General features: G+C 39.0%; 1 protein-coding gene across 1 annotated transcript; it reads right to left on the bottom strand.

Moving 5' to 3' along the window:
• Nucleotides 1–9,093: 9,093 nt before the first annotated feature.
• Nucleotides 9,094–19,149, bottom strand: LOC104439872 (probable polygalacturonase At3g15720). The gene is made up of 10 exons (XM_010052882.2): nucleotides 18,862–19,149; nucleotides 11,484–11,621; nucleotides 11,201–11,344; nucleotides 10,628–10,780; nucleotides 10,501–10,524; nucleotides 10,186–10,393; nucleotides 10,025–10,106; nucleotides 9,805–9,913; nucleotides 9,560–9,673; nucleotides 9,094–9,321 (listed from the first exon to the last, which is right to left on the bottom strand). Exons 1-10 carry the CDS (start codon nucleotides 19,147–19,149, stop codon nucleotides 9,094–9,096), a joined length of 1,488 nt encoding a protein of 495 aa, XP_010051184.2.
• Between the last annotated feature and the right edge of the window lie 587 nt (nucleotides 19,150–19,736).

The following is a 19,736-nucleotide window of genomic DNA, read 5'->3' as shown; positions in this document are numbered from 1 at the left end:
TTACACTGCTGATGAGGGTTGGGTAAGAAAGAGGAAGACTATATGCCATACCTTTCATTCCTTTGCGACAAAAATATCGAATTCGATCAATAAAGTAAGTTTACTAACGAAAATTTCATCAAAGTTTATAGATTATACGTTTCAAATTGAATGGTGTAGAAATGATATTTGACCACGTGACTTTTCTTATGAACACACCATATATTGTATCATGACTCCGCATTATATGTGCAAAGTGTCACATGTACTTTTGACTCATAGACGTCAATTCGATTTATTGACAAAACCTTGCTTTTTATTAAAAATGACATGGAAATGCATTTCAGCATCTTATATCAACTGAATTACAAATTTTCATAGACGTGGGTGATGGTTTTATTAATGATGGGCTTAAGGCCCGTCCGCCCATGTTGGGCCTAAAAGCCCGGCCCACAAGAATAGGGCTCGTGGATGGAGGGACGTATAAAAGGGATGCGAGAGAGGGAGAACGCACATTTTGGAAATCAGAACGTACGTACGTCTCCCTCTGCCCCCCCTCTCTCTCTCTCTCCCAAAAAGGAAAATAGTAAGGCTCTGGCAACGTTTTTCTTCCATTCAACCACGATTTAGCGTCATCGGATCGAATAGGGCCAAATTCTCTTCCTCACGTTGGCGTCGGTATTTAATCTGTGGCTAACAAGATACACTCGAATCCGTGGTGTGCTTTAGGATCGGTGATACATGATTTTCTCGGGCTTGTCTTCCTTATTCGTTTTAGGGGTTCGATTTAGTGTCGAATCCGGTTTTTGGGGATCCGTTAACCCCAACATTGGTATCAAAGCCCGAGTTCATGTTTTCCCGACCCCTTTCATGTTTTTTGATTGAATTTTCGCGAATATAATCGGCCGACACGGATCGGGGCGCAAAATCCCGACACCCGAGCACTGTTCGTCCATTTTTTCGAGTTTCTGTAAGTCGAAATCGATTTCTGAAATCATAGGGTGAAAGGGCTCGTTGAGACGAGTCCGTCGACATGTCGTGCGCCGCCGAGAGACGCCGGACGCGCCCACACGCGTGGCCAGAAGCCAATACGCGTGGGTGCGACGCGCCCGAAGCGCTGGCATCGGCCAGCGCATGCGACACACGCGCCGGTCGGCGAACTGGCACGTGCGTGCCGCCGGCTGGCAAACCGATGCGTGCTGACGTCACCGCGACGTCACGGTAACCGCCGGGATGACGTCATCGGTGACGTCATCGCTGACGACCGTTGGATGGCCGGTCACCGGCCGGCAACCCGACCCGACCCACATGGAAGCCTGGCGCATGCCGCGCACGTGCCGGCTGACATCTGCGTGACGTCAGCCCGCGCACGCGCGCGGCACGTGCCGGTCGGTTTGTCCGACCCGGCTCCGACCGGCCCAACCGGTTGGTCCGACCACCGATGACCGTTGACTGTTGACCAAAAAAAAAAAGAAGGGAAAATGAAAAGAATGTGTTTCTTTTTCAATTAAGTCTATGTGGATTATATGTGATCCCTTATTTGTTCTACATTTGTTGTAGGAACAATGCCTCCCCTAAGGTTGCGCACACCTATTTGCGCAATTACCGATGAACAAAAGGAAAGGCTTTCTAAGTTGATAGCTGAGCTGACGGATCATCGATGGGAGAGTGGTGACTTAATTGATCACGTCCTTGAAGTCAATGGGAAAATTCAAAAGGTCATATGGAATGGTCGCCCTATGCCACAGTTAGAGATAGTGCGATTTTTCATGAACACCCTTCCACCAGAATGGCAAGGAGTGTTAAATCGCATATGGGATGTCAACAGAGCTGCCTCATATAGGAAAATTGTGATAGATTTTATAGATGATTATTATAGGATTGTTACAAGGGAAAACATCAAGAAATTAAATAAAAGAGGATCTTTCCCAGTTCGTGTGCTGACTTGGTGTTAGATGTATTGGTTGATCTTTGTTAAGTGTGCTTTGTGGACATCTTATGTAATGTTTACTACCTGATTGTTGTTGATGTAGCAACTGATATGTTAGTTGTATTATGTGAAAGCATTATTGTTTTATTGGATGTCAATTATTATTTGCTTTCTATTATTGTTGGTTACTGTGGGTAGTTATAGAAGTTTTTGTAGCTTTATAGAATTTATTTTGCATAAAACAATTATATTAATGATAGTTTTAAGTTAGGATTTTTGGAGGATGATTGGAAATTTTGTGACCTTTTTGATTCTGAAACCTTGCTTGAAATTGTTCATTAATAAGATGGGTCTGTGCAAAAGGGATGCATAAATGATAGGCATTAATAATTCGTGCATATATGTCTGATGTGTTCAGATCAATGGCTTCAGCCACGAAGAGCATAGTTGCCGAGTTGAACAAAAGTGAAAAGCTCAATGGTGATAACTATGAAATATGGCACATGAAAATCCAATATGTGCTGGAAGAGCAAGAGGCGCTTAAAGCTCTTAACCTGACCATGGTAGAACCTGAAGAAGGAAACACTGCACAGCACAAGAGAGATAAGGAAGCTTTTGTTGCATGGAAAAGAAAGAACTCTCTTGCTCGCATCATGTTGCTGAGCAGCATGGAAAATGACGTCATGCGAGAGTTTAGGCGTTTTGACAATGCCAAAGAAATGTGGGAGGCATTGGCAGCAAGATTTGATCATACTTCGGTGACCAGACTGAGGCAGCTCACTATTAGGTTTGACTCATATAAGAAGCCTCATGGTCAGACCATGAAGCAACATCTTAGAAAGATGTCAAACATGATAAATAAGCTGAAAGATGCTGGCCATGTCCTCACTGATGAGCAGCAAGTGCAAGCAGTGATTTATTCCTTGCCTCATAGTTGGGAGCATATGAAAGTGCACCTGACCCATAATGAAAATATCAAAACCTTTTAGGATGTAGTGCACCATCTTGAGCTGGAAGAGAACCGCCTCTTGGCGGCTAAGCCGGATGCTGAACTCTATCATGCAAGTTCTAGCTCACATGGAGCTTTGAGCTCCAAGCGCAAATGCCCTAACTGGTTTGATAAAGGGAAAGGCAATGAAGCAGGTCCTTTAGAAAAGAAATCCAAGTTTAACCAACATGAAAAAGGAAAACGTCCTCGCATGAAGAGGCTAGCAAGGGTAAAGTGTTACAACTATGACAAAAAGGGTCACTATGCTCGCGACTGTCGTGAGCCAAAGAAGGTAAACATCCCTTGTACTTTTCAGAACTTTGCTTTTGTGTCGAGTTCTGTGTTCTTAACTGAGTCTAATCCTTTGTGGACTATGGATTCAGGAGCCACAGACCATGTAGCGAAGGATAGAGGATCTTTCGTGGAATTCCGACGAGTACCAACTGGAACTAAGTGGATCTATGTGAGAAATAACTCCAGAGCTAAAGTGAAAGGAATTTGCACTTGCCAACTGAACATGCATGGTGGACGCACTTTATTCCTACATGATGTATTGTATTCTCCGGAGATTCGTCGGAATTTAGTGTCTGTTTTAGTGTTGGTTAAATTAGGTTTTAATATGAACTTCTATAATAGAGGTGTTGATTTGTTTTTGGATACAAATTACTATGGTTGTGGTTATTTTTTGAATGGTTTCATTGTATTAGATATTGACTATGTTAATGCAAATGTTTGTTATTCCCTTCTCACGTATCCTAATACTTATGATAATGATGTGAATGTGTGGTATGCTAGACTTGGTCACATTGGCCAACAACGTATGAATAGACTAGCCAAAGAGGGCTTGTTGGGCAACATTGAAAAAGTCGATTTACCCATATGTAAGCATTGCCTAGAAGGGAAAACGACAAGAAAACCATTTGGAAAATGTAAAAGAGTTGAATTTCCTCTGCATTTAATCCATTATGATGTTTGTGGTCCAATGAATGTAAGAGGAAGGCATTGGGCTGTTTATTTCATCACTTTTATAGATGATTATACTCGATTCGGATGTTTATTTGATTTCTCATAAATCTGAAGCAATAAGTTATTTCAAAATGTTTATGAACCTGGTAGAAAATCAATTAGACAAGAAAATAAAAACATTGAGATCCGTTCGAGGTCGAGAATATTTATCTGATGAGTTCAGAAAATTATGTGATGAAAAAGGAATAGAAAGACAATTGTCTATTTCGTATACTCCTCAACAAAAATGGTGTTGCGGAGAGAAGAAATAGAACCCTATTGGAAATGGTTAGGTCCATGATGGCGCATGTTAACTTACCTATTACTTTTTGGAGTGATGCGTTGTTAACAGCTGTCTATATACTTAACCGGGTGCTTTCCAAATTAGTTACTTCCACTCCATATGAGTTATGGACAGGTAGAAAACCAAACTTAAGTTTTCTTAAGACATGGGGTTGTGCTGCCTATATACTTGAGTTCTCTCACAAGTTTGAGAAATTGGGTCCTAGAGAAAAGAAGAATATTTTCATAAGATACTCGGAACACTCGAAATGGTATGTGTTCATAGGTGAGCAGGAAAGTGGGAGTATAACTGAATTTGAATCACGAGATGCCACATTCTTAAATGATGAATTTCCTAAGAAGGGCGAATTAGGGGAAAATTACTCCTTATTTGAGACCTTGGATCAAGATAATGATATTAGTGGAGTTCGTCCAAGTGGGAGTAATATGAGAAGTAATGAATTGAATTCAACTCATTCTCAATTGCAATCACATGATGAGATGATGTCATAATTATCTAATCCAAGTAGGAGCATAATGGGGAATGATGTGCAAAGTGTACAATCTCCCATACGGCGAACAAGTCGCCAATGTATTCCCCGTCGACGTTTTGACATTGAAGGGGAAACTTTTATGGTTGCTCCACAAGATGAGGATGAGCCAAGAAATATTAATGAGACTCTGAATTGCCCCAGTAAGGAAAAATGGATTCATGCAATGGAAGAGGAAATGGAGTCAATGAAATCAAACCAAGTCTGGGAACTGGTTGATCTTCCAAAAGGACGCAGAGCTATTGGGAACAAGTGGGTTCTCAAAATAAAGCGAAAAGCTAATGGCTCGATAGAAAGGCATAAGGCTCACCTTGTTGCAAATGGGTATAATCAATAGGAATGAATTGATTATGAAGATACGTTTTCTCCTGTAGTGAGATTTACCTCGATTTGCATTATTCTGACAATAGTGGCTGGTATGGATCTTGAGTTACATCAGATGGATGTAAAGACTGCTTTCCTCAATGGAGAATTAGATTAAGAAATATATATGGAACAACCTGCTGGTTTCATAGTAAAATGTCAAGAAGAAAATGTATGTCGACTTATGAGATCGATATATGGCCTTAAGCAGTCATCGAGATAATGGTATATACGTTTTCATAATGCCGTAATGGCATATGATTTTACAATGATTGATGAGGATCATTGTGTATATATCAAAAGATCCAAGGATCAATTTGTGATCATATCATTATATGTTGATGATATACTAATTGCCGGAAGTAATAAGGAGTTTGTTCATATTGTCAAGAGTTGGTTGTCTTCCAACTTTGAGATGAAAGATATGGGTGAGGTTGCATATATTCTTGGAGTTAAGATTTCAAGAGATCGTTCGAAGAGATCGTTATCTCTTTCGCAAGAAACATATATAAATAAAATTCTTGAACGATTTTGTATGCAAGATTGTAAACCCATAGACACTCCTATTGCAAAAGGTGAAGGATTGAGTCATAGATTGTGTCCAAGAACTCTACAAGAGAATGAACAAATGAAACATGTTCCTTATGCTAGTGCTGTTGGGAGCTTGATGTATGCTATGATGTGTACAAGACCCGACATATGTTTTGCAGTTTGAATGGTAAGTAGATACCAATCCAATTCAAGTCCAGCACATTGGAAAGCCATCAAGAGAATATTGAGGTATCTGAAGGGAACTGTTGATTACAAGTTGAATTACCAAGGAAAGGATCTGCGATTTGAAGGCTATTCAGATGCTGATTGGGGAGGAGATTTAGATGAAATGAAATCTACCTCTAGATTTGCTTTCTTACTGAACAATAGCGCCATATCATGGAGCAGTAAGAAGCAAACGTGTATAGCCTTGTCCACGATGGAAGCTGAGTTCGTGGCATTATCAGCAGCGGTACAAGAAAGAGTTTGGCTTAAGAGATTTTTGGATCATTTATGTGTTATTGAGAAAGCTGCAAATCCATTATTGGTTAACTGTGATAGCCAAGCAGCTATAGCGTACACCAAAGATCCAAAATATCATGGCAAGACCAAATATATAGATACAAAGTATAACTTTGTCAAAGATATGGTTGCCCGAAAGGATGTGAACTTACAATACATATCTACGCATAGAATGGTAACAGATCTTATGACAAAGCCAATACCTAGAGATGTATTTTGTGGTCATGTAAAATCTCTAGGATTGCGTAGAGTCTGATGTACTAGATTGTAATTTCCCTGATTTGTTCACATTTATGAACTTGTGTTTTTTCATTGTTAATGTCTATGAATCTTTGTTTGATCTTTATGCATCTTGATGCTCAGTGCATTATTTTAAGTTGAGAAAGTATGTCGGATAGATATAAGATTGGCCCACTCACACGGGTAATCGCCTCTATTTACTGTGTGATGAATAGAGACGAGACTGTTTTTAAGCTTATTATCTAGGTGATAATCGAGAGCTCAAGCTTAAAATATTTGTCGTCTTAACTAAGTGTTAAGATGAAGATATAATACTTCCTATGTTCAAAGTAAAATAATCCACATATTTTACTTTATCTGTCTATGATGCTAGATGTGAGTTCTGATAAATTTTTTATGAATGAGTAGATACGTGAACTCAAGTTAGACATTAGGTATGTCTGAACTATCATCTGTACGGTATTGAAGGTGTAGACATACGCTCCATGAGAAAGGAGTTAATACCGTAATACTTATTTCGGCAAAAGAACGCTTCAAGTGCCATAACTTTGGCCAAAGGGACACTTAAGTGCCATAACTTACGAAAGGTACACTTAAGTGCCACATTCGAAGAAAAACGGATCACTTGAGTGCCACTCCGGCTAAAGTCCGGCCAAAACACCAACGTGGCGTTTTTCCGGCGAAGCGCGCCCAAAACAACGTCGTTTTGCACGTTGACGTGGCCAAAACGGCGTCGTTTTGGGCTAACGTGGTAAAAAAAATTAAAAATTAATTAAAAAAAATTAAAAATTAATTAAATTAAATTTAGTTAAAATATTTAAAATTAAATTTAGTTAAAATATTTTAAAATAATAATTTAAAAAATTTAAAAAAAAATTAAAAAAAAAAGGGAACGGGGGAGGCGGCCGAGCCCTTAGCCGCCTCCGCCACCGCCCGCCGCCGTCGGGAAGGGTGGCGACGGCGGGGGGAGGGTCGGCCGAGGTCGTTGGGCCCGGGCCGGGCCGGCGACCTCGACCAAGCGGCAGCGAGGGCTTGTGAGCCCTCGCCCCGATCCGGGGCGAGGGCCGCGAGCCCCCAAATCCGGCGGCAAGGACTCGCGAGCCCTCGTTGCCGATCGGCCGGGTCGCCGACCCTGGCTAGGGCTCGGCGACCCCGACCGACCCTCCCCCCGCCGTCGCCGGCCCCCGCGGCGGCGACTAAGGGCGATCCCTCACCCGCCTCCCCCGTTGCCTTTTTTTTTTAAAAAATTTTTTTTTTAAAAAACTTTTTAAATTTTTAAAGTTTTTAATATTTTGACTAAATTTAATTTTAAAATTATTATTTTTTAATATTTAATACTAAATTTAATTTTAAATTTAATTTAATTAATTTTTTTCCACGTCAATCCAAAACGACGTTTTGGCCACATCGCGTGCAAACGGCGTCGTTTTGGGCGCGCTTCGCCGGAAAAACGCCACATTGGCGTTTTGGCTGATTTTTGGCCGGAGTGGCACTCAAGTGATCCATTTTACTCCGATTTTGACACTTAAGTGTACCTTTCGTAAGTTATGACACTTAAATGTCCATTTGGCCAAAGTTGTGGCACTTGAGGGGTCCGCACGTCTACGCATTTCATACTACGTATGCATGAAACGACCAATAAGAGTGGTAAAAAATTTTTATCTCAACTTTTATGTCGTGTGAGACTCTTGAGGAAAAGAGTTCCTCAATTTTAGTGCCATCGTGACTTTTTACTTATTCTCAAGATTTCTATTTAGTGTTTACTATCTTAGGATGTTGCTAATGGTCATGAGTTGATTCGATCTAATGGGACATTTCTAAAAAAGCAACCTAAACTGAAATTGAGAGTTTGAAGGAAAGAGGAAGATCGAATATAGAGAATCACATTCTAAGTTTTGTGTTCACTAGTCGACAAATTATGATTGTCTTTGTGATAATTATAATTGTGAATATAATATAAATCATTGTTTGAAAAAGATCAAGAGAGATATAAATGTGATCAATCGATCTATGGTACTGCATACTAAATCTACTCAGATTGTGACGCCCATTATGAGTTGTTATATATTCCTAACAGATGTATAGCAACGAGCTCTCAAAGTATGTTGGTCGCACAGATTATTCACCGGTATGAATGTTGAAGAGAGGTAAAGAGAATCCTGTTCAGCCCACCATGTGCGAGTGAGAGATAATGGTTTTATTAATGATGGGCTTAAGGCCCGTCCGCCCATGTTGGGCCTAAAAGCCCGGCCCATAGGAATAGGGCCCGTGGATGGAGGGACGTATAAAAGGGATGAGAGAGAGGGAGAACGCACCTTTTGGAAATCAGAACGTACGTACGTCTCCCTCTCCCCCCCTCTCTCTCTCTCTCTCCCAAAAAGGAAAACAGTAAGGCTCCAGCAATGTTTTTCTTCCCTTCAACCACGATTTGGCGTCATCGGATCGAACAGGGCCAAATTCTCTTCCTCATGTCGGTGTCGGTGTTTAATCTGTGGCTAACAAGGTACGCTTGAATCCATGGTGTGCTTTAGGATTGGTGATACGTGATTTTCCCGGGCTTGTCTTCTGCATTCGTTTTAGGGGTTCGATTTAGTGTCGAATCCGGTTTTTAGAGATCCATTAACCCCAACAGTGGGAAACATCTGCAGAATTTATTAGAATATCTACATGCATAAACTGCAGCTTGCTTATGTGCTTGGCAACTAATGATTTAAACAAGGAACAGGAGGTGTGGTCAAAGTAGCTGATCCATGGCAATTCTCACACGAGGCAGTGACCGTATCTCCAGGCTTCGATGATGTTATGTCGACGTTGTCAAATGTGATATCCGAGCAACCTACGCTCGAACAGCTGAGTGTGATGGCTTGGTCTGAAGCACTGGTCCCTCGAATGCTGGTGAAACTCACGTCGCTCACCACCACGCTGGATGCCTGCATCGACATCCCTTCTTCATTGACACATCTCATGCCAGAAAATCAATATAGGAACTTTAATCCTGATGATACCGATACATTAAAAGACATCTCGTTTACGGTTAACAGGTCGTGGAAGCTTTTGCTCAAAAGGTTCTCCTGGCTCGGTAATAAACGCTCGACAAACTTTCTATATTGTTAGTTCTTTAGCTTGCAATGTTACAGCAAGGTGCTCGAAATTTCCTTACGAGATTACCTCATTCAGTTGAGCTCCTCCGGGATTATAAAATTGGTCGATGATGATTGGGTTACTCACTGCGTCGAGCTTGATTTGATTGAAAATAATATTCTTGGCATATCCCGAACCTCCCTGTATGTATGTAAAGTAGAGGAGATAGGTTACCGGGAGCAAAAAGAAAAGAGTAAGAGATCTATGTAATCGTGTTTTTTGTTCATTGGGAGCTATCATCATTCTTTTTAAGCTATAGAGCCCATGGTCACCTGCCAAGTCTTGATCCTCACTCCATTGGTAGTTCCCCTGAAGGTGCAATCCCGCACTTGTACCTGCTCTACTGTCTTGTAAGCTCCATTCTTTCCTAAGCTTCCGATACTGAACATATATAAAGACAAAACACATCAAAATTTAAAATGTATATATCCTAACTATTAGTTTGGATCATATAAGGCACATCTCGACCACACCGATAACACGACAGCTAACCTTATACCATGGCCAGGTCCGCATGAAACTCTGGTGATACTAATGTTGCTGGAGCCACCATTTATAGCGATGCAATCATCCCCTATATTACATAGCATTATGCGATAGATCATCAACATGTACAAAGAAACTTCACTGCAATGTAATTAGAGCTTATTTACCTGTTTGAATGTCAAGGTCGTGAATGTCAAGGTTATTAGAGCGAGAAATGTCGATTCCATCTGTGTTAGGGCTACTTTCGGGTGCGGTTATATGGAGATTGGAGATGATACCATTATGACAATTAATGATGGAGATGTGGTTTCTTGGACTGTTAACGTGGTGCAGTCCACTTAGGACCAGATTGATGCAATTTAAAAAGCCCAAGGCCTGCAAACATAATTTCCTAGTCATTGAAATTGGAAGACTCGATCATAAAATATGGGCTAATAAGAAGATCTCGAATTGGTTCAAGGCGTTGGGAACCGGCTTCTTACAGTTGGTCGCTTCTCGCAGCCTCCCTACAAGATGAAGATCCATAATTTTTGCTCAGATTGGAAAAAGATGTGATGGTGAAAAGTAATATGGAACTCATCTATTACGTGATGATGTGTGTCGACCGACCTTTGCTCCATCCCACCAAAGCGATCCCTGGCCATCGACTTGTCCTGATCCTTTGACATTGAGATTGGCCACGTCTTGGAAATTCAACCATCTACCCGAAGAGCAGCCTTTCCAACCACTTAGTGAACTAGGAGCAACTAAAGTCCCATCAATCTGTTCTCCAAGAAGGGAGAGTGATGTACATTATGCTATGTTTGGAGCAAGGACGTGGTGGCAATGACAAAAAAAAAATATTAATAATTGATTACTTAAACTTAGAAATGTATAGATTCAGTCCGGTTTGACTTAGTGTTTAAAATTTTTTATGAGGAACTAAGTTCTTTTGCACTTAAAAGGTTGAGAAGTAAGCTCTTTTCAATGTATCCAATCAAGATTTATTGTATGATACAAATCTAGTCATTCGAGAAAAATGATGGAGAACCTTGTGCTTTTAATTGTTGTTATTAATTTTGACTATGACATTGTCAGCCTCAAATGAGTTTTGCCGAACAAGTTCCTAATTATTTTGACATGAAATTCAGTCAACAAAACATTAGCTAGAAATATTAATCCTCCAGAATCTCTGTGTCTTGCCTGAACGTTAATGCTTGAAGACTTGCATGGGCCTTTGAAAGCGACAGGAGATAGTCTAAACTTCTTCCCACCGGGAACAGCTAAAGTTGGTGTGCCTTTTTCTCCGCTGTCTCCACATGTGTCTTCCCAAGCTTTCACAAAGGCCTAAAAAGAACAAAGGAAATCATCGCATGAACACGAACGAATCAACTCAAATGACAAAAAAAGAAAAAAAAAAGAATATACAGGCTTTTTTCAATAGGAGAGAAGAAAAAGGAGAGAAATTAAGGGAAAAAGAATGTACTTGGGCATCATCGTCGTCTCCACTTCCAGTCGCGCCATAGTTTACCACATTGTATGTGGGTGATGCTGCAACAATTCCGTGGCTTGAAAAAGTTGACGAAGCAGCGAAGAGGACCAAGTATATTGCAGCCACAAATCCCTGCACGACCAAAACAGCCTTTGAAGTCGAGCCAACGAACTGACCACTTCATAGAATACTGGCATTTTTCAAAGGGTAAGAGGAGGAGTCGCGACTTGACTTAGATATCGGCATTTCATGCTCAGTGCTTCACTAATTAAAAAGCTAAACAAGATGGAGATGTAAAAATCAATGAAAATACGGGGTTAAAAACACTTAAAGCGTCTTCTCTCTCTTTGTAATGAATTTTCTCTACTGAAGAAATCGTAGTTGTAGACTATCCTTTCGAGAAAAGGTATAGGAAAGAAAGAGCAATTATTTATTTATTTATTTCTCTTTGTAATGAATCAACGCGGTTCATGAATTTTCATGTGTTAGGTATGAAGTATTAACATAAGATACAAACAATAGACATAGCAAATGAAAATCGAAGACCATCATAACAGCAAGACCAATTGAGAAAATGAAATCGAGCCCTACAGAGATTTAGAAGGGGAAATTTGTCAAAAGTTGCGTAAAAAACCAACAGAAAATCCCAACTCAAAAGCTAAAAAAAAAATAAAATAACACTCACCATTTTGCAGACTAAGATGATAAAGGACCTTCTTGGCCAACAAAAGACCAGAACAGATTAAATGCGAGATGGAGAGATACCGGGTGTTGTCCTTAACATCTTCATAGGGCTTTTATTTATAGATGGACTTGTGGACTTATTTAGGCTCCTAGAATCCCAGCATTTATTATTACACGTATAACAGGGAAACAATAATTCTTATCCTCGATTCCTATCCTAATCAGGCACCAAAAGCGCAAAATTCATTTGCACGCCGCTTCATGTTGCTTTCTTTTGGGAAGGAGCAAATTGGGAAAATTATCAATAAAAAAAAGTTAAGTTTATTATACTATGCCAATTCAATCTTAACCTTTTGATGATTTGTTGATTTAGGGTTTGTTCGTTTCGCAGAAAATGAGCCATTTCCAGAAAATATTTTCCTAGAAGTCATTTTCTAGGAAAATGACAATATTTTCTGGTGTTTGATTAAAACCTGAAAATGTTTTGAAAAATATTTTCCGGTGTTTGGTAAGGAAAATATTTTCTGCTCACCAGATTGGCCAACGCGAGCGTCAATCAAGGCTCGCCAGATCGACAAGCGCGAGTTTGAGATCAACGAGCTTGAGGTTCACTGGTCCGACGACTAGCCAAAAAAGAATAAGATGATAAACAAAAAAAAAATATAAAAATAAAAAAATAAAAAAATAAAAAATAAAGAGAAACAGAAAAAGAAAAAGAAAAGAAAAAGGAAATTAAAAATAATTCGAATTAAAAATAAAAAGATAATTAAAAGATAATTAAAAATAATTTGAAAAAAAAAGAAAAGAAGAAGAAGAAATGAGAGGAGGAAGTGAGGATTTATAGAGGTGTGAGATAAGAGAGATCAAGTGAGGAAAATATTTTCAACTTTTCAAAAGTGGAAAACATTTTCCCCTACTTTAGAAGATTTTTTTTCTTTTCCCCAAGGAATTCATTTTCCATGAAACGAACCCCGGAAAATCCGGAAAATGTTTTCTCAGAAATTATTTTACGCGAAACAAATGGAACCTTAGACAGCCAAAAATCCTTATCTTAGTTGACTGATTTTTTTTATATTTAATTTTTTTATTATCGCTGGCAAGGGAACAAACAGAAATCAAAAATAAAATATATATTCAAAATTCGGAATTTTAAAAAGAAATATAAAAAGTTCACGTTAACGCCAATCGTGCTACACTGGAGACGTGTATTTTTCTAACATCATTCTAAGCATGGCACTGGAGGTACAGTGAAGGCAGCTGATCCATGGGCATTCTTGCAGAAACTAGTGAGGGCTTTTCCAGAAGATGATTTTATGGAGATGGGGTTCAGCAAAATGTTACTGCCCGATGCACAATAGAATGCAATCGCCCGCGTTGTAGCTGAAGTCCCTCGAAACACCTAGTTCGAGAAAGCATCATGTGTTAATCATGTGTTTGAGTGATTTTTTTCTTTTTTCTTTTTGAATCCTTGACGCTTGACAGGCTATGTATGATCAAGGTAAGCATCTCATGTCTTATAGAAGGGGATAGGGTGAGTCGCTGTAAAATTGATTTATGATGATGGGGTTTGCGGGTTGCACAAGTGTGATCTGCTCCAAAAATTACGTTCTTGACAATAGCCGGAACTGCCCTATAGAAGGGTAGAGAAAATCGTGAGGAAAGGATGAGAAGTGCAACCCCTTTCAGAATATCAAGAATCCAGTATCGTATCGTGATGAACTATTTACTTGCCAAATCTTGATCCTCAGCTCCGTTACCGTTCTGGTAAATGTACAATTCTGCACCAGTTCTCTTAAGCTACCAACAACATACGCGCATTGCAAGAGGCGGATCGAGTTAGGGCTTGATAGTAAAACCAGCGATCATAAGTGATGCAGCAAGGATGGTAGCTTACCTTAGACCATGGCCCGGACCACATGAAACACCGGTAATATTGATAGAGAAAGTTCAACTATTTATGGCAATACAATCATCCCCTTGCACGTCATTGTAGCGCACGTAAAAGATTGATCAATCATGAATACACAAAGAAAATAAGAACAGGGAATAAAATTCGGTAAATCCAATGAGAACATGATGCGATAGTTTCGCAATTAGCCAATTGAGTACCTATTCCAATGTGAAGATTATGGATTGTGACGTGGTTTGAAGAAGACGAGTCAATTTCGTCTGTATTAGGGCTGGCCCTTTTCTTTTCTTTTTTTAATGGAAAAACCACCTTCCATTTCATTAAGTAAGGGCTTTATTACATGATAAAGGGGCTTCATAGCAAATAAGCTCCCAAAGAGGGGAGTGGGATTAGAACACTAGTTTTACGGAAGGAATTTACATTAGATGAGTCTTCACAATCTAATCTGCAATGAGTCTTCACAATCTAATCTGCAAACTTATTTCTTTCTTTAGGACAATCGGCTAGCTTTAGATGTGGATATTGTTTCAGAAGTGTCTTGCAGTCAGTGATGAGCACGTGGACAGAGTTGCTCGTGAGAGATTCCACTACTCTGAGATCGTCTGACTCAGCAGTAAAGTTCAATTCAAATTTTGTTGAGAAGTAATTGAAGGAATGAAGACATGCAATGGTTTCGGCTTGAAGCGCTTAAAAAGCCTTCACACTCCATGCGAACCATTTCATCAATCTCCCCACAAAGTTGCGGCAAATGCAAGCTACGGAGCCTTGGGATGATACTTCGAGGAAAGATCGGTCGATGTTTAGCTTTAGTATTCCCTTGCTCGGTGGTGTCCATGTTGGGAAAATATGGCTTCGAATTAGATAGAATAATGAAGTTGGATCTTTAGAGTAATCAAGTCGGACTTTGAGACGTGATATCACTTTCTTTAAGATTTATTTGCCCTACAAAGTTTCCTCTAGGATACAATAAAGTCTCAAATGAGAATATTAGATAGCAATTTTAATATTTCTCCAAGGTCTCTCATGGGAAACAATTGAAAACAATAGTTGTAGTTTCTTTCAAAAGAAAATGGAAAAATTGAAGAAGAAGTTAGTTTGATCTCAAAACAAACGTACTTATCTTTATCTTTCGAATAAATGTAACTCTTCAAAAGGTTACAAAAAAGAAAAAAAAACAACCTTTCGGGAAAGGATATAAAATGAACAAGTACATTTCAAATGTTACGTTGAAAAGACATAAAAATTCGGAATTAAATAAATATAAAATAAAAAAATAACTGTAACTTTTCGTGAATAGTCGCACTGTTTTAACAATATTTATAATTAATTTTTATAGAAAAAAATCCGAATTTTTCAATAAATAAAAATGATGATCGTCGGTTAGTACCAAATCTCGTCCACGTGTTGCACTCAAATCTTTTCGATGTGGGATAAGGCACCTCTTCATTTGTTTTATAAACAAACTACCAACAATCCCCCACTTTTGTTTATAAAACAAAAACAATAAATAAAATGTTAGAAATATACAGCCAAAATTTCCGTGAGATTAATATACATACATAAAGGTTTCTTTCAAGTTAAACCTTTACTTAATACAAATATCTCAAAGCTTTATCAAAATGACAAGTAATTCGGCTTTAAACTTGTACTTTTATAAAATAGAACCGGACATACCGCACATACACTAACTTCATTTTTAGCGAGAAGTTCTATATTATTATGTACTATTATGGCCTTATTCTTGATCCTGTTTCATGAGCTCTTTAGAAAGCAATCCTAACTTTCGTAAGAAGCGGCATTACTTCTAAGCTCATATAGGTGAAGTATTTACAATGTACTTATGTTACTATTAACACATTACAAATTTCTACTATACTTCATTAAGAATTCAATTTAACCTACAAAACGTAACAAACGATATTGACTTCTCATATCGGGACTACATTAGTATCAAATAATTACATTCAATAACTTGTTCTTACCCATTAAACCTTGTAACTAATAATGTTCTAGAAAAATATCTGGTTACCATTATTGGTGATTTTAATTAAAGGAGTTCAGCCCCGTTTCTTATGAGGTCATTATTACCATGTCTCTCGGTAAAGCTTTCATCAAAGGATCGGCAAAATTATTACTTGACCTCACATAGACAATTGTTATGATATCATATTTAATCAATTATCTCACATATTAATATCTTAGACTGATATGTCTAGACTTACTATTATAAGTGCTACTATAGGCTCTTGCCAAAATAGCCTGACTATCATAGTTGATAGAAATAGGAGACATAGGACTAGGCCATAATTTGAAATCCAGCAACAAATTACTAATCCATTCAGTCTCTTTCCTAGTTGCCGCTAAAGCAATGAATTCAAATTTTATCATTGAGCAAGTTATGTATATTTGTTTCTTGCTTGTCCAAGAAACAACACATTCAAGTAATGTGAAAATTAATCCATTAGTGGATTGTTTATCTCTCACACTTGTAACCCAACTAACATCGGTGTATGCTTCTATTATAGCTAGATTAATATAGAATAATAAGATAACCCTCCCATGTTATATATTGGATTACTAGTATATCTACTCAACTTGCACACATAATAAACAATATCAGGTCTAGTATAATGCATCACATACATTAAAGACTCATAATACTCACATTAAAAACCCTCCACTAGGAATCAAATGAAGTACTTATATATTTGAAAACAAGATATTTAAATCTATACAACATCTTCTCCATGTAATCACTTTAGCTCAAAGAATAACCCCCTCTATTTTTTTTTTTAATTTTAATACTTAAGATAGTATCTGATTTGCCCAAATATTTCATTTAAAAAATGAAAGTTAAATACTACTTAGTCTCAATGACTTCAAGTCCCCTTCGGATAGCCCCACCACAAGAATATTTCATGAGGCATCCAATCGAAACTATGCATCGTAAAATTTTCATGCTCAATGAAATACAAATATCAAAATAGAAGACCAATGCAATCCTACTCTCTATTCCTTAGAATCAATTCTATGAGGAGCAAGGACAACAAATGGAACACATTAGAACCAAATAAGGAACACCCTTCATTGAACATTGGACATAAACCATAGAGTTTGCTCTAACATAACCAACCTAATTGGTGGTTTGACACATGCCACAAACTCTTTCTAATTGCCAGCGTCAAAGTCCAGTTTGTTCACCTCTCTTGGGAATTACCGATCCCCGAAAACCGGATTCGACACTAAATCGAATCCCTAAATCAATGCGGAAGACGAAGCCCGGGAAAACACGTATCACCGATCGTAAAGCACACCACGGATTCGAGCGTACCTTGTTAGCCACAGATTAGACACCGATGCTGAAGAAGAGGAAGAAATTCTGATCTGATGATGTCAATTGAAGGGAAAACAGTGCCGTTTGCCTTACTGTTCTTTTTGTCTTTTGGAGAGAGAGAACGTGCACGGGAGAAAAGTGTACGTACGTCTGTTTTTCCAACCAGTGTCTTCTCTCTCTCTCTCCTCCCTTTTATACCTTCCCCTTCCACGGGCCCTATTCCCGTGGGCCGGGCCTTTTGGGCCCAGCATGGGCGGACGGGCCTTAAGCCCATCTCATAAATCCATCAACCTCTAATCAAGATAAATATGGATGCATCAGAATAAATGATATCAGAAAAGGGAAAACCTTTGTATCTATATATAGATAGCATTACCAGATCATTCATTCCTATTGATCAAACCCACAAAAATTGTCATTTTTCTTTTGCAACAAATTCATCCATGAATTGACGATACCTGTAGTGAGAGGAAACGTACTAGCTCTATCAAATGGAAAAGGACCTTCTCAGCGCCATCAATGGTTCGCTGATTGATAAACCCACCCAAGACTCTTCATTCACAGATTTGTCTTGTTTCTATTGATGGCGACTATGCAGCTCTGCACTGTTACAGATGGAGAGTCCAATCATTAACATCTCTTTAAAATTAGTCGGTGAACTCTGCACTGTTGAACAGATGGAGAGTGGCCAATCAAACTGCGGTGGAGGTAACATCTCTTTAAAATTAGTCGGTGAACTCACTGATGTGGAGCCATTCCGTGGGTTGAGAATGGTGAATCACAGCCCGATCCCTTGTATTTGTCACACGGTACTGGCGATATCGAATCACAAACTGCGGTGGAGGTGTGAAATCCATTTTCCGTAATTGCAGTAAGTTGTTGGTGAGCGACTAGAGAGGCACCAGCGAAACTGGACTAAAACGGACAAGGCACCGAAGGGCCTTGTCGGAGGTTGCCGAGTCCGTGAACTGACCTTGTTAATAGGGTGGTAATTGGATTACAAACGCTTCGGTTATCATTGACGATCGGAGTCATGGCCAACGGAAAGGTCTCGATCGAGATCCAGTCACTTTAGATTCTCAGCCATGAAGCAGAATGCTTTGAGCTCTTCTGAAACTATGGCCAACGCCGACGAGCGCGGAAGCCATCCAGGAACAGACCCGTTGGCAAGTGAAAGAACTTATCCACGTCGATGAACCCAACCCACTCGCTTGCTTTTGGTGCCTGCATCGCTCAATGGGCAAACTTGGCTTCTTGCGTCTTAATCTACGGCTACACGTGCCTCGAGATGTTGTAATCGACGTTGGCAAGGGACTCGATTATGTCGTCTATGTCATCCTCGCGTAGATGAACCAACGCTACACTCCAATTCAGACATGATAAATGACCTATTCCCCGATGAACCACCGTCTCCCCATCAAAGAAGATATCCTGCACTAATGCACAAAATAACCAAGAGACGCATTCCGAAGAAACATTGCAGTGTTCCCATTCAGTGCTAAGAATATCGATGCCATCAAATAATATAATATTGAGATCTCTAATAGCGCTGCAATAATGAGAGCGGAGGAGGCAGCGAAAAAATGATCCATATTCCCCTGGCGACTAAGTCCCACATCCTGGTCAGCGCACTCTACATTGTGAATGGCTTCGCCGGCAACTTCACCTCTCTTGCTCGTGCGATCTTGTTTCACCACATCTTGACTTATGACTTTGATCAACCCCGACTCCATTGTTGCAAAAATAAATCCTTAAAACTGTTGGGAAAATATGGCTTCGAATTAGGTAGAACAATGAAGTCGGATCTTTAGAGTAATCAAGTTCGACTTTGAAGCATGATATCAATTTTTTAAAAATTTATTTGCCCCACAAAGTTGCTAATGGTCACCGGTAAATTTCCTCCGAGATACAATAGTCTCAAATGAGAATATTATATAGCAATTATAATATTTCTCTAGGTTCTCTCATGGGAAACAATTGGAAAGAATGGTTGTAGTTTCTTTCGAAAGCAAACGAAAAAATTGAAGAAGAAGTTAGTGTGATATCAAAACAAACGTACTTATCTTTGCCTTTCGAATAAATGCAACTCTTCAAAAAGCTACAAAAAAGAACAAAGATAACCTTTTAGGAAATGTTGCAAAATGAACAAATACATCTCAAATGTTACATTGAAAAGACATAAAAATTCGAAATTAAATAAATAAAATATAATCATAACTTTTCGTGAACAGTCGACTGTTTCAACAAGATTTATAGTTAATTTTTATATAAATAAATCCGAAATTTTCAATAAATAATAATAATGATCGTCAGTTAGTAC

This window comes from Eucalyptus grandis, chromosome 3, assembly GCF_016545825.1.
Source record: "Eucalyptus grandis isolate ANBG69807.140 chromosome 3, ASM1654582v1, whole genome shotgun sequence".
Lineage (NCBI taxonomy): Eukaryota > Viridiplantae > Streptophyta > Magnoliopsida > Myrtales > Myrtaceae > Eucalyptus > Eucalyptus grandis.
This window is presented reverse-complemented; position numbering and strand designations above follow the sequence as displayed.